We start from the raw sequence: 13,273 nt of genomic DNA on the forward strand, positions 1-13,273 counted from the left end.
CGTTGCCCGTTGGACCTCGCGACAGTACCTGACTTGACTCGCCATCATGGCGAAGCAATTGAGTTTGTTGACAACTTGCAGGAACTACACCAGACAGCTCAACAAAATGTAACACAGGCAGCTTCCAAATACAAATTGGCGGCAGATTCAAAACGACGAGAAGTTCTATTCGCACCAGGAGACCAGGTTTGGGTGTATCTTACAAAAGAGCGCCTTCCTTTGCGCGAATATAACAAACTTAAGTCCAAGAAGATCGGACCAGTGGAGGTTGTCGAATGCATAAATCCAAATGTGTACCGCGTCAAGCTCCCTTCGGATTTGCGCACTTCGGATGTCTTCAATGTTAAACACCTTTCTCATTTTCATGGCGATAATGACGTTCCAGATTCGTGGACGAATCCTCCGCCACCCGGGGGAACCTGATGCAGCACACCGTCTTTACTATGGGCCTCGTTCAAACCTCGGCCTTTACTTGAGCTTTACGTATGGTTTTCCTTTTAATTATAGGAATAGATAATACTAGATTTCCTTTTCGAATTAGGACTTGGCTTTTTAGAATTAGTTTATATATCAAACTTTAGACTTTGTATTGGGGACACTACTTTGATTTATAAAACTTCAGTTTACGTACAGAGCTTATAAAAGCACTTAGAGGAGTACTCTAACCCTATTTTGATCTTGCCGAGAGTATCGTCAATATCAAAAGACCTTCTTGCTTCGTTGAGAGTATCAACGCACCAAGAATCTATCGATCTTGCAAGTTCTTTTCAAGTTCTTGTTAGATTACTTGTTACCTAAGCTTCCGCTCTCTATCATAAATGCACATGGCTGTAAGGATAAGGATGGACCTTATCATTAAGAAAGAGTGGGTTCTTCCCAAGATTAATAACGACGACCTTAATCTCACATTTCAATTACAAGTATTTGTAATCATTATACAACAACTAGATTTTTATTAACTGATAAATATTTGATTAGATGCTATATATTAAGTCTTGTAAGCATATACATGTTTAGTTAGCTGTTAAAATTTTAAGTAAAATTTATTTGTTACAAATTAGTTTCTGTTATATGATAATAGTTTGTAAATTTTTATACAATATGTTGTCATTAGCTAATACATGCTAAAAGATAGCTATTGATAGCTGATACGTGATTTGGTAGATGCTACAAAAAATTTACCTTGCTAACTTCTATCATTATCGTTAAAAAAATTTGCTTAGAAATAGATGTGTTATATGATGCATGGTTTGTAAATTTCTACAAAATATTTTTATTAGCCGATACATGTTTTGTTAGCTGTTATAAAACATGTTATCGCTTTTTTAAATGGTTGGTATGATGTTAAAAGTATATATTGTTAGCTGATACATGGTTTGGTTTGTTAAATGTTACAAAATAAGTTATCGGCTAACTAAATCATTATCTAGTTAACGTATATATTATTTACGGTTAACAATTATTGTATCATATATAAACCAAAAAAAAATATGATAAGATTGATTTTCATTATATGATAAGTATATGTTTATATTAAACAAGTTATCCACTAACAATTCCTATAATATTATATGTTAAAGCTTAGCATTAAATGTTCTCTGTTAACATACAATAATATACACTCAAGTTTGCTACTTTGTTTTTTCTCTCTTTTGTAAATTATCGATTCACTAAAGTTCTGCAAAGAATCGCAATTCCTATTCATTGGTGGAAAATTCATAATTTGGGAACACTTTCTTGATGCCATGGTGACGAGTATGAGTTGAAGAAGAGGAGATCAGTGTAGAATTTATGTTGGAAATGGTGTAGACGACGATTAAGGAGTTGATGGGAAAATCGGCTCTGGATTTGGGGAGAAAATTTTACTTGAATTAAGGTTGAGTAGTAATCTGTGTATTGAAAACAAATTATTAGAAAGAGAAGAAATATATGACAAACATAGAAAATCACGACAGAGGGAAAAAAGATGATGAATGTTGGGGCAGGGGCAAAGCTGTCAGTTTATGTTCATTGTGCTACAGAGATTATTGTTTTAGATGCCATTAGGGTAGTTACCTAATATTGATCAAAATTATGCATATTCAACAAATTCTCTCTAGTTTAATTCATTAAATAAAATTAGTTTAAGGACTATTTTAATAAATATTTAGTTTATGGGTTTTATTCCAAAATAAACTTAGTTGAAGGGTTTTAACTAGGGCTGGACAAAAAAACCGGATCCAAAGAACCGAACCTAACCCGTTCCGAAAAAGTAGTACCAAACCCGAACCGAAATTGATTAAATATCCGAACGGGTTCAAAATTTTGGTATCTAAAGAACCGAAACCGAACCCGACCCGAACCGAAGTATCTCGGGTACCCAAATGTAACCGAAACAGATTTATATACCTAAATATATTACTTATTTTTAGATTTAATATATATTAAAAACATCCAAAATATATAAGATACTCTTATGTTGTCTAAAATACTTGAAAATATACATAAATAGTCAAAAGTAAATGTCTAAAATAGCTAAAATATATTCAAAACACCAAAATGCTTAAAATATCTATTGATTTTCTATCCAAATATTCAAATCAAACCAATTTATATGTTAATTTTGGGTATATTGACATAAATTATACAAATTTATATGTAATATATTATTTTGCTTTATAGATTTTGAAAATTTTTAAGCATATAATGAATACTAAAATTTTAAAAATAATTTAAATGGGTTATCTGAACCCGAACCGAACCCGCAAAGATCCGAACCGAACCCGAACCAAAATTTAGAAATACTCGAATGGGGCTGAAATCTTTAAACCCGAAACCCGATTTGATCCGAACCGAACCCGAATAGGTACCCGAACGCTCATCCCTAGTTTTAACCACAAAATTCGTAATGGATTAGGCATTTGATCTAACGATGCTATATATAGAGATATAGATATAGCATGCATGTTACCAAATGCTTTGTTTTCTGATTTTCTTCTTTTCGAAAATGGTTTTTTTTTAAGGCTACGAAAATTGTTTTTTGCCACTCATTAATCGACTGTTTATCGGTCGGAAAAGTTAGGTTAATTTCATAGAACATGTAAATACAATATTTTACTATGAAAAAGGGAAAGAAACGCATTTTCTGAAATAAATCCATTAATCCTGTTTCTTATATTGCTCAAGAAAAGAGAAAAATTTCTGTCCATCTTTCCTTCCTTTGCACATTTTTGGAAAGGAATAAAGGCTTCCGACAGTGCCAAGATGAATAACTAAGCACAACGATGTTAACCCCTAAAGTGAATGGGAATTTTTTCTCTCATCATCAAGAAAGCAAATGTACTGTTTTATTTGTCATGTTCTTGGATAATGCATACTGATGAATGATTACTAAAAATCTCAAAATATTTTCTTCGTCCTGTTCTGTTAATGAAACTGTAATAATTACATGTGCATTATATTATAATGTTGATTTTGGTGTTTTACGGACGGATCTTGGAAAACAGAGGATAAATATTCAGGGCAAGGATGGTACAGTATCTTGGAAGGTTACGATGGACTAGTGGGAGCAAGGAATACGAGAGCGAGTCAGTCGCCACTACACACAGAGATAGAGGCTCTCATATGGGCAATGGAATGCATGAGGAATCTTCGACAGTCTTGTGTTACTTTTGCAACGGATTATGCTCAATTGGTGAAGATGGTTTCGGAACCAGAAGAGTGGCCAGCCTTTGCAAGTTATTTGGAAGACATCAAGTTCTTGAAGAGAAGTTTCAACAGCTCAGAGATCATTCATGTACCACGGACACAGAACTCAAAGGCGGATAGTCTAGCACGCAGTGCAAGGAAACAACCGTCGTTTGTCGTTCATATGGATGCAGAGTTACCGGGATGGTTCGCAGAGTCTATATGAATCTGCTTTGCTGCTGACAAAAAAAAAAAATAAATAAACTAACCAATACCAAGTACACAGATTCTCATTCTTTGGTGTGTCATAATTATGAAATTGATTTGGATCGTTGATTGAATCATATTTTCTATAAATATATAAGTAGTTAAGTACATATATATGTATATATTTATATATATATATATATTTATATATATACGACCAAATTTATAGGTAAATTGGAAAGAAAAATGACATATTATCTGATAGTTATAATCATCCAAAGTACTAGCGACAATATTACAAGAAGAAGCAAAGAATTTTTTTTAAAAAAACAAACAAACAAGCAAAAAGTACGAATCTTCCAGCTTCTAAGATTTCTTGATTTATTCACAAGCAATGCCAAAGAATTAAGAATGTTATATTAACAGTTTTGGGACTAATCCTTACACAAAGGCAAAGAATCTAACTATCAGTGTTAGTCCCCTTATATAAATGTATCAAAGAATAGCAACACAATCAAATTAATCGTTGCTCCTATCTTTTCCTACCAATTAACTAGAAATCAGTTATATAACTCTCCATCAAAACCCTCTCTAGCAATGGCTCCTCAGAACCAACAGCCTCGGCGAACGCAACCGCAACCGTTGCCAGGTAGGGGTTTGAACCCCGTCCTATGCATCATTGTCGCCCTCGTCCTCTTAGGTCTCCTTGTGGGTCTCGCTATATTGATCACATACCTCACCCTCAGGCCAAAGACACTCGTCTATACTGTAGAAGCAGCGTCGGTCCAAGATTTTGCCATAGCCAAGGATGATCACATTAGCGCCAAATTCAACTATGTGATCAAATCATACAACCCGGAGAAACATGTCTCCGTGAGATATCACTCCATGCGCATCTCCACGGCTCACCATAACCAGTCCGTGGCTCACAAGGAGATCTCTGCCTTCAAGCAGCGTCCTAAGAACGAAACAAGAATTGAGACGCAGCTTGTGTCGCACAACGTGGCATTGTCTAAGTTTAATGCTAAGGACTTGAGAGCTGAAACGACCAAAGGGGTGATCGAAATGGAAGTGTATATAACGGCTAGAGTGAGCTACAAGACGTGGATTTTTCGGTCGAGGAGACGTACGTTGAAAGGTGTATGTACGCCGATAATGATCAACGTTACGGCGAACTCGTTGGATGGATTCCAGAGAGTTTTATGCAAAACTCGTCTTTAGTTTGGATTATTTATCGAATTGAATTGGTTCTATTTGTGTGCATTATACGTGTATTAAATTAATTTGCTATGTGTCCTTAATTGATTGTGTGGATGTGTATGTGTGTATTTCTTTTGAAGTTCTTCTTTGTTTTTTTTGGTTCTTTTGTATGCATTCATTTATCTGTCTTTATCTTTCATTATTATTCTTTTTATATGATAAAATGTTTTATATTTGTATGTATCAAATTAAGTTTGATATATGTATGTATCTAGTGAGAAGTTTCTTACAATTCAACAACCCTCCTAGACAATTCTAATATATATTTTCCAGCTGCAAAATTTTTAGTTAGAATCAATAAAATTGAAAAAAATATTGAACAGCAAATTAATAATTTTATCGTAATTCATATACAACTTTCTAAAACAATAAACACCTGAGATTGCATGCAGAACTAGCTAGTAACAGATACAATTAGATGGAGACTCCTAAATAAGCAGAGAGGTAAAACAAACATAAAGTAACCTTGTATTGGCAATTAGTCACAAATAACTATATATGAACGGTTAGTTATTTTGTGCAGTGGATTTAACCATTGACCAAATAAAACAAAACAAAATAATTAACCGCACGCTCGACTATGTTTAGCAGAGTATCTACAAAACGCGTTTGTTTATAAAAAGATAACATCAAGTTTTCTGTTTAATTTGTAAGTTTTCTGGACACTGTAAAATATTTTCTCTCGATTTTCTTCTTTGCCCGCAAGAAGAAAAAAATGGATTCATTTAACGTTACCTTTTGGAACGAGGTAACGTCGCGTGGATATTGTTTTAGTGACGATGGGACCAAGTTCTGCGAGAAACTACCCATTGTTGTGAGCTCTTCTGGCGTGTGGGAGAAGTACCTACTACCAAGTGGAACAGGGCTGCTGATATGGGACTATGATCTTCCCCGACTCGAGGCTGTAATCTTCCTAGTACTCTGCTTATGGAATTTTATTTATTTCTTGCTAAAGAAGATACGTCTCCCGGTTCCAAGAATCACCTCTATGATGCTTGTAAGAGCCTTTCTTTTCTTTTAGATTCAAACAAATATATTAGTAGATAACTAACTATAAGGAAATATATATATATATTCTAGGCGATCTCGTAATCCACAAGTTCTCCTATTAAAATCGTTTAAATGTTTTTTTTGTTTTGTTGAAGGCCGGGGCAGCCTTGAGCCAGACGAGTCTTTTGCCTAATGACTGGTTGGTCCAACGCATATTTTTCCCGGATGATCTTAGACCAAAAGTCCCCGACACGGTTGGTGCGTTTGCCTTTGTCTTTTATTGGTTCCTTGAAGGTGTTAAAATGGATGTTGGAATGATTAAGAGGACAGGTTCGAAAGCGGTTTTCACCGGAATCGTCACTGTTCTTTTCCCTATCTTCACGGCTAACATTGTGTTCGGGTCGCTGAGAGAAACTGGTGGTAAGAACTTGACAGGAGTTGAGTACAGGACAATAATTTTCATGCAGAGCATCTCGGCTTTTACTGGTATCTCAAGGCTAATAAGGGATCTAGAGATTGACCACTCAGAGTTCGGAAGGATCGTTCTCTCGACAGCCATGGTGGCTGATGCAACTGGCGTTGGTATTAACGTAGTTGCCCTATTTGCCTGGTCGGACTGGAGGGTCTCCGCCATGCAAGGCGTAGGAGTTGTTGGATTTGTTATAGTGCTGGTTTGGATATTTAGACCGTTGATGTTGTTGGTTGTCAGACGCACACCGGAAGAGAGACCGGTTAAGGAATATGTTATCTACATAATCATCATTTTATCTTTCTTTTCTTTTGAGTATTTGAAGATGCTTCACTTTTTTCCTGCTATTGGGCCTTTCCTTTTGGGGTTGTGTGTGCCTCACGGTCCTCCTCTAGGGTCTGCATTGGTACAAAAGTTTGAAAGCTTTAACACTGGGATCCTCTTGCCACTTTTCTTGTTCTTCCCAATGCTTCAAATCGATGGACCTTGGTTGGTTGAAGAGGTCCAGAAGCTAAGGCATTATGATGGTCAGATGTATGAAGCCTTGAACATCATCGTCGTCGTCTCGGCCTCCAAGATGTTCTTCACAACTATTCCTCCACTGCTAGCTAAAATGCCTTTGACTGACTCTTTCGTTATGTCACTCATTCTCAGCAACAAAGGGTTCGTTGAGATGTGTTATTTTATGTACGCCGTTGAAAAAAAAGTGAGTACTAGTATTATTTTTTGTTTATATCCAAGAATAATCAATATTCTAATTAACTTTGCAATAATCAAATGTTATATATTGTGTTTGATTTACAGACTCTTCAAGTGAAGTCGTTCACGACATTGGCTCTAATGATTCTATTCAGCTCTACGGTATTACCAGTGGTGATACATTACCTATACGATGGGTCGAGCCGTTTCATATGTTTCCAGAAGAGGAATCTAATGAGCTTGAAGCTTGGATCAGAGATGAAATTTCTAACGTGCATTCACAAATCAGACCACATCTCAGGGGTGATAAATTTTCTAGAACAAGCTTTCCCTCTAGAAGATTCCTTGCTTACTTGCAACGTGCTTAATCTCATCGAGCTTGTTGGTTTGGACAATCCACTCTTCATCTCCCACCAAATTCAAAAGGCTGAGCCGGGAGGCCGGTCATATTCCACCAACGTTCTCATCGCTTTTGACGAGTTCAAACATTTCTGGAAATCTATAACGGTGGAATTGTTCACATCCATCTCAAACCCTAAGTACATGCACCAAGAGATTTACTCGCTTGCTCTCGACAAACAAGTTTCTTTTATTATGCTCCCTTTCCACAAAATATGGTCACTCGACCATACAACTGTGGTCTCAGACGACGTGATGCGTAGGAACGTTAACATCAATGTCTTGAGTCAAGCGCCTTGCTCTGTGGGGGTCTTAGTCCATCGCCAAAAGATGGTATCTGCGCAAAAGCGCGAACCCATTTTTAAGGTACGCACATATATTGAAGCTTTGGTTGTTTTCAAACGTCAGGTTTTGTGTTTATGTTTGTTAGTTTCTAATAGTTTTGACCTCCAAATTTTTTTAAAAAATCCCAAATTATAGAAAGATTTTTTTAATTAAAATTAATTTTAAAATGTTTATTGCTTCCAAAATATCAAGATCCCTTGAATTTTTTTTTTTTTTTTTTAATTTGGAATAATTTTTTTCTCAAAAAAGGCACATCTTCGTTTCCCCTCTTAAAAAAACAAACGTAGATATAAGCCAAAAAACAAAATAATAAGTGAACACTTTTATTTGTAAAAAAAACTAGACATTTACACAATCATCTTGAATTTGTCTAAAACCAGGTATGCGCAATTTTTGTGGGCGGGAAAGACGACAGAGAAGCCTTGGCAATGGGGAAGCACATGATGAGGAACCAGAAAGTGAGACTAACCGTGTTGAAGCTAGTCCCAGGGACAGTGGTCGGTATGACCACAGGGTGGGATCAGATGCTGGACACAGCAGAGCTTAAGGAGACGTTGAGGAACAGCATTACACCTTCGGAAGGAGAACATAACTTTGTGGAATATTTGGAGGAGACAGTTGACGACGGTTCCGACACATCAAGGATCCTTCTCTCAATCGCTAGTGCTTTTGATTTATTCGTGGTGGGTAGGAGCTCAGGAATGGGGACCGATGTAACAAGAGCATTGAGTGAATGGACGGAGTTCGATGAGTTAGGTGTGATCGGAGATTTGTTGGTGGCATCAGATTTTCCCCAAAGAGGGTCGGTATTGGTGGTGCAACAACAACAGAATGTAGCTTGTAGATAATTGTATTACATTTATAAGAAGATACCAAAACAGAAATACACTTCTCATATACATGATACATGATACATTTATAGCCACAAAATTCCAAAGTAAAGGAAAATTAAGTGACAATTCGTCTGCCTCGTGGCAATTAGTGCCAAAGCAATTCCCATGTCAAAGAGTTAATCTTCATGTGCAATTCTAAAGAACGACAAAAATAGAAAATAAAACTATTTTTTTTGTGGTTTATATTGTTGTGAGAGTTACGTCCATTTCATTAACTGAGTACGAAGTTTACAAGTTCTATATTTTCGCACTGCATACGAAAGTTCGATATATCCATTATTAAGCATCCATAATACTTTAACAAAAAAAAAGCATCCATAATACTAGTGTTGAAACATAGTGAAAAGTCACTATTTTCCAAAAGTTTTAAAGTGTATTTTTTTTTTTGGTCAACGAAAATGTCTAAAACACATAAGTTTTAACTTTTAATAAGAATCTATAATATTTTTCTTTTATTATTAGCGGATGGAAATTTCTATATATAAAAAATATAAACGATGTAAAAGAAACATGGGATGGAGAACAATGTAGCTACAAATAGCATAGAAAACAAAATAAACATGGTGATTAATTGTTAACTGATACGTACCTATTGTTTGCAGGTCATTCAAGTTTTGTCATTTTCCTAAGTCAAAATTTATTACAAACCCTTTCTTCTAGACTTCTTCTCGTCCCCAATTGAACTACAAACCCTAAACCAATCCACAAGATTTTGATCCTAAAGCTAATCTTCGCCAATTCTCATTTTATCTCCCTAAAATGGATCAACGTGTACACATGGATTACTTGGACGTTGCATGGAGAGGCTACAAGGAAGATAAGAACACGTCTCTATTCTGCGAGACACACCCTTTCACGTTAAACTCGCACGGTGTATGGGAGAGATTGGTTGACAAGTCACGAGGGTTGAGCTTCTGGGAATATCCGCTACCCAATCTCGAGATCATAATATTGTCTACTTTTGTTCTTTGGCGTCTCTTCGAATTCTCATGCAACAAAATGGGTCTTCGAGTACCTAGATTCACTCATATGATGATTGTGAGTTTCTTATCTTAATATACCTCCCCCCATGTTTTTTTTTTTCATTTCAACAAATAACGATGCATTTCTAAAATGTAATTTCTTGTCGGTGAAGGCAGGGGTGATATTAGGTAAAACTTGTCACTTAAGCAGCACCTCTTGGCTCCATAACATATATTTCCCTGATGATAGCCGACCAAAGATCGCCGAGACACTGGGGGGTTTCGGGTTCCTTTTATATTGGTTCCTGAAAGGTGTTACAATGGATGCTGGAACGGGATTGCAGATGGGAAAAAAAGCTAGTGTGATTGGGTTCACCACAATGTTCGTACCCTTGGTATGTGGGAACATCATGTTTAGATTGAGAAAACGAAGAGGCCATATAACCTTGCTGACAACGGAATACAGGTTGCTCATGTTCTTGCAAAGCATATCCGCGTTCACAAGCATTGACACACTCCTAAGAGACCTCAAGATCAAACACTCGGAGTTTGGAAGGATAGCACTTTCGGGTGCCATGGTGACTGACATGATGGCTTTTATTGCAACGTTTTTGAATGCCATGCACTGGGAAGGATATGAAGGATTGGTCCAAACCATATTTAGCTGCTTCTTTTTCGCATGTATGGTATATGTGGTGAGGCCAGCTATGTATTGGGTGATCAAGCAGACTCCAGAAGGGAGGCCGGTCAAGGATATTTACATCTACTTGATTTTGGCGCTCGCTTTCTTCTCTTTCCAATATTTTAAGATGATTGGTCTTTTTGGACCCGCAGGATCATTTGTTCTTGGCTTGACTGTTCCCCACGGATATCCTTTAGGTTCAACTTTTGTTCAAAAGTTTGAGAGCTTTAATCTTGGGGTTATATTTCCTCTCTTTGGATCATTAACCATGATGCAACTGGATCTCTCATGGTTATTGAAAGAGTGTGTAAATCTTGCACGGATGGAGGGCCAGCTATATGAGGCTGTTTCCCTTATTCTTTCTGTGAATGTCACAAAATTCATTGCTTCAACCATAGCTGCATATGCTTTTAAAATGCCCTTAAGAGACTCCTTTGCTCTAGCCCTTGTATATAGTAATAAGGGGGTCTTCGAGCTCTCCTACTTCACATATGCCGTTGAAATAAAGGTACCTTCCGTTCTATATATGTATCAATATGAAGATTGTATGGTTTTTTGTTAACAACACACATATTAAATCATTGAACATCTTTGACAGAAAGTAACACCAGAAGTTTTCACAATCATAGCTACGTTCATCTTCTTAAACTCTATCTTCATACCAATGGCCTTGGAGCTCGTCCATGACCCAACCAAAAGATTCAAATGCTACCAAAAAAGGAATATGGTAATCTTGAAAGACGGCGGAGAGCTCCAGTCTCTTGTGTGCATCTACAAACCTGATCACATAACTTCTATGATCAGCCTTTCAGGAGCTTTCAACCCATCAGAATATTCCCCAATGGCGTGCAATGTACTCCACCTCATTGAACTTATGGGTCAGGCCAGTCCTATGTTCATTTCCCACCAGTTGCAACAACCAGAGCCCGGAAGTATTTCTTGTTCCGACAGTGTCATAAGTTCATTCCGTAGCTTCCACAAACAATTCTTTGAATATATATCATTGGATATTTTCACTTCAGTCTCTATGTCCAAACACATGCATGAGGATATTTGTTGGCTAGCCCTATCCAGAAGCCTATATCTGATTCTGCTTCCTTTCCACCGTACCTGGTCTGTTGATCGCTCCACAGTTATCTCCAGCGATGATAAGCTGAGAATGATCAACATTAACGTCTTGAGACGAGCCCCGTGCTCTGTTGGAATCTTTATCTATCGCAAACCCATCGTGGAACATCATATGGCCGAGTATCACAGCAAGGTACTGATATTATCCAAATAACACATTTCGATTTTTAATTTAGTTCTAAAAGTCTATCTATCATTTTTGCCTAGCTATGTGGAGATATAAGGCCAAAATTTTTATAAAACAAGATACTTTCATTTTTAAAAGAAATACTTTTGCAGGTAATTTGGTGTTTGCATGTACAATTTTGTTTGCAATGCACATGAAAATGAAAAAGGCTAGTGTATAACCTTATCAAGCTCTCACCTATGCAGATATGTTTAATTTTTAACGATGGAAAGGACGATAGAGAGGCTTTGGCGGTAACTAATCGAATGAGACTGACAGAGAAGCGGATAAGCCTCACTATCATAAGATTCATTCCAAAAATTTCTGAAATAGAGAACCAGTACTTGGGGGAGAACTTCCAAATGGTTAGCCTGAAGGAGACCGTGACTAACATCATTGGGTTCGACGTCAAGGAAAATGATGACTATGTGACATATATCGATACAACGGTTTCCGATGGATCTGAGACCTCCAAAATCTTGCGATCCATGGCCAATGATTATGACTTGTTTGTAGTTGGGAGAAGCAGCGGAGTGGGTACCGAGGTTACAAACGGAATTAGTGAGTGGGCTGAGTTTGATGAATTGGGACCCATTGGAGATTTACTAGCATCACATGAGTTTCCTTCTAGAGCGTCAGTGTTGGTTGTACAAAAACAAGAATACTTTCATAGTGCCAAAAGCAAAAGAGGGTTATCTAAGTGATGCATGTGAGATATGTTCACTGCTCAGCTCTTTTATTTGTGCTTGTCGTAGAAAAATAGTTTAGGATGTATAAAGTGCGTCAAGTTATGGAGTACAATGATTGGATTTTCTTCAGAAAATGATAATTTCAAGATTTTCTTCTAAATATGATAAAAAAAATTGATCGCTTCTTAGATTACCAAAATTAACCTCCTTTTTACTTATTTAGAAAAAGTGTCCGACGGTTCAATTCAAACCAAGAACTAGGGTTGGGCAAATAAACCGAACCCGAAAATCCGAACCGAACCCGATCCGATAAAAATGAATCCGAACCGATCCGAACCCGACATAAATACCGAATAGATCCTGTTTTTTGGTATTTTGGGTTATGGGTATTATCCGAACCGAACCCGGACCTAAATGGATATCCGATAGAACCCGAAACATTTAAAATCACAAAAAGAACTTCTACCAAATATGATCTTAATTCTTAATATGTATCCAAAATACTTTAAGATATTATTGAACTTCTAAAATAATTATCTGTTACACGAAGGTTGATGGTGGAATGTGGCGGTTATGTTGAAGCCTGAAGTTTTTAGATTTTGGTTTTGTTTTCATTGAATAATGTTTCTCATTTCATGAGAACTTAGTTTTTGTTTTATGATTTTATTTATCTGGTTTTTTTTCTATCACTAACTATGTTTATCTTTCGCTTGATTTT

General features: G+C 36.6%; 4 protein-coding genes across 4 annotated transcripts in view; all 4 read left to right on the plus strand.

Annotated features, from left to right (window-relative positions):
• LOC106309383 overlaps positions 1–423 on the plus strand; it is a 4,266-nt gene extending 3,843 nt beyond the window's left edge. Inside the window, exon 3 of the mRNA XM_013746409.1 lies at positions 82–423. Coding sequence (XP_013601863.1) covers positions 82–423 — 342 coding nt within the window. The remainder of the gene's footprint in view (positions 1–81) is intronic.
• A 3,918-nt stretch (positions 424–4,341) lies between these two features.
• Positions 4,342–5,272, plus strand: LOC106309795 (uncharacterized protein At1g08160-like). Its single transcript, XM_013746930.1, has one exon. The coding sequence runs from the start codon at positions 4,471–4,473 to the stop codon at positions 5,092–5,094; it is 624 nt and encodes a 207-aa protein (XP_013602384.1). The 5' UTR covers positions 4,342–4,470; the 3' UTR covers positions 5,095–5,272.
• Positions 5,273–5,848: 576 nt separating this feature from the next.
• LOC106309384 (cation/H(+) antiporter 5) lies at positions 5,849–8,883 on the plus strand. Its single transcript, XM_013746410.1, has 4 exons — positions 5,849–6,130; positions 6,279–7,298; positions 7,397–8,056; positions 8,416–8,883. Exons 1-4 carry the CDS (start codon positions 5,849–5,851, stop codon positions 8,881–8,883), a joined length of 2,430 nt encoding a protein of 809 aa, XP_013601864.1.
• Positions 8,884–9,564: 681 nt separating this feature from the next.
• On the plus strand, positions 9,565–12,570 carry LOC106309385 (cation/H(+) antiporter 6A-like). The gene is made up of 4 exons (XM_013746412.1): positions 9,565–9,966; positions 10,064–11,080; positions 11,171–11,833; positions 12,073–12,570. The coding sequence occupies exons 1-4, from the start codon at positions 9,688–9,690 to the stop codon at positions 12,568–12,570; spliced, it is 2,457 nt and encodes an 818-aa protein (XP_013601866.1). The 5' UTR covers positions 9,565–9,687.
• The last annotated feature ends 703 nt before the right edge of the window (positions 12,571–13,273 follow it).

Source organism: Brassica oleracea, chromosome C8 (genome assembly GCF_000695525.1).
Source record: "Brassica oleracea var. oleracea cultivar TO1000 chromosome C8, BOL, whole genome shotgun sequence".
NCBI classification, from domain to species: Eukaryota; Viridiplantae; Streptophyta; class Magnoliopsida; order Brassicales; family Brassicaceae; genus Brassica; species Brassica oleracea.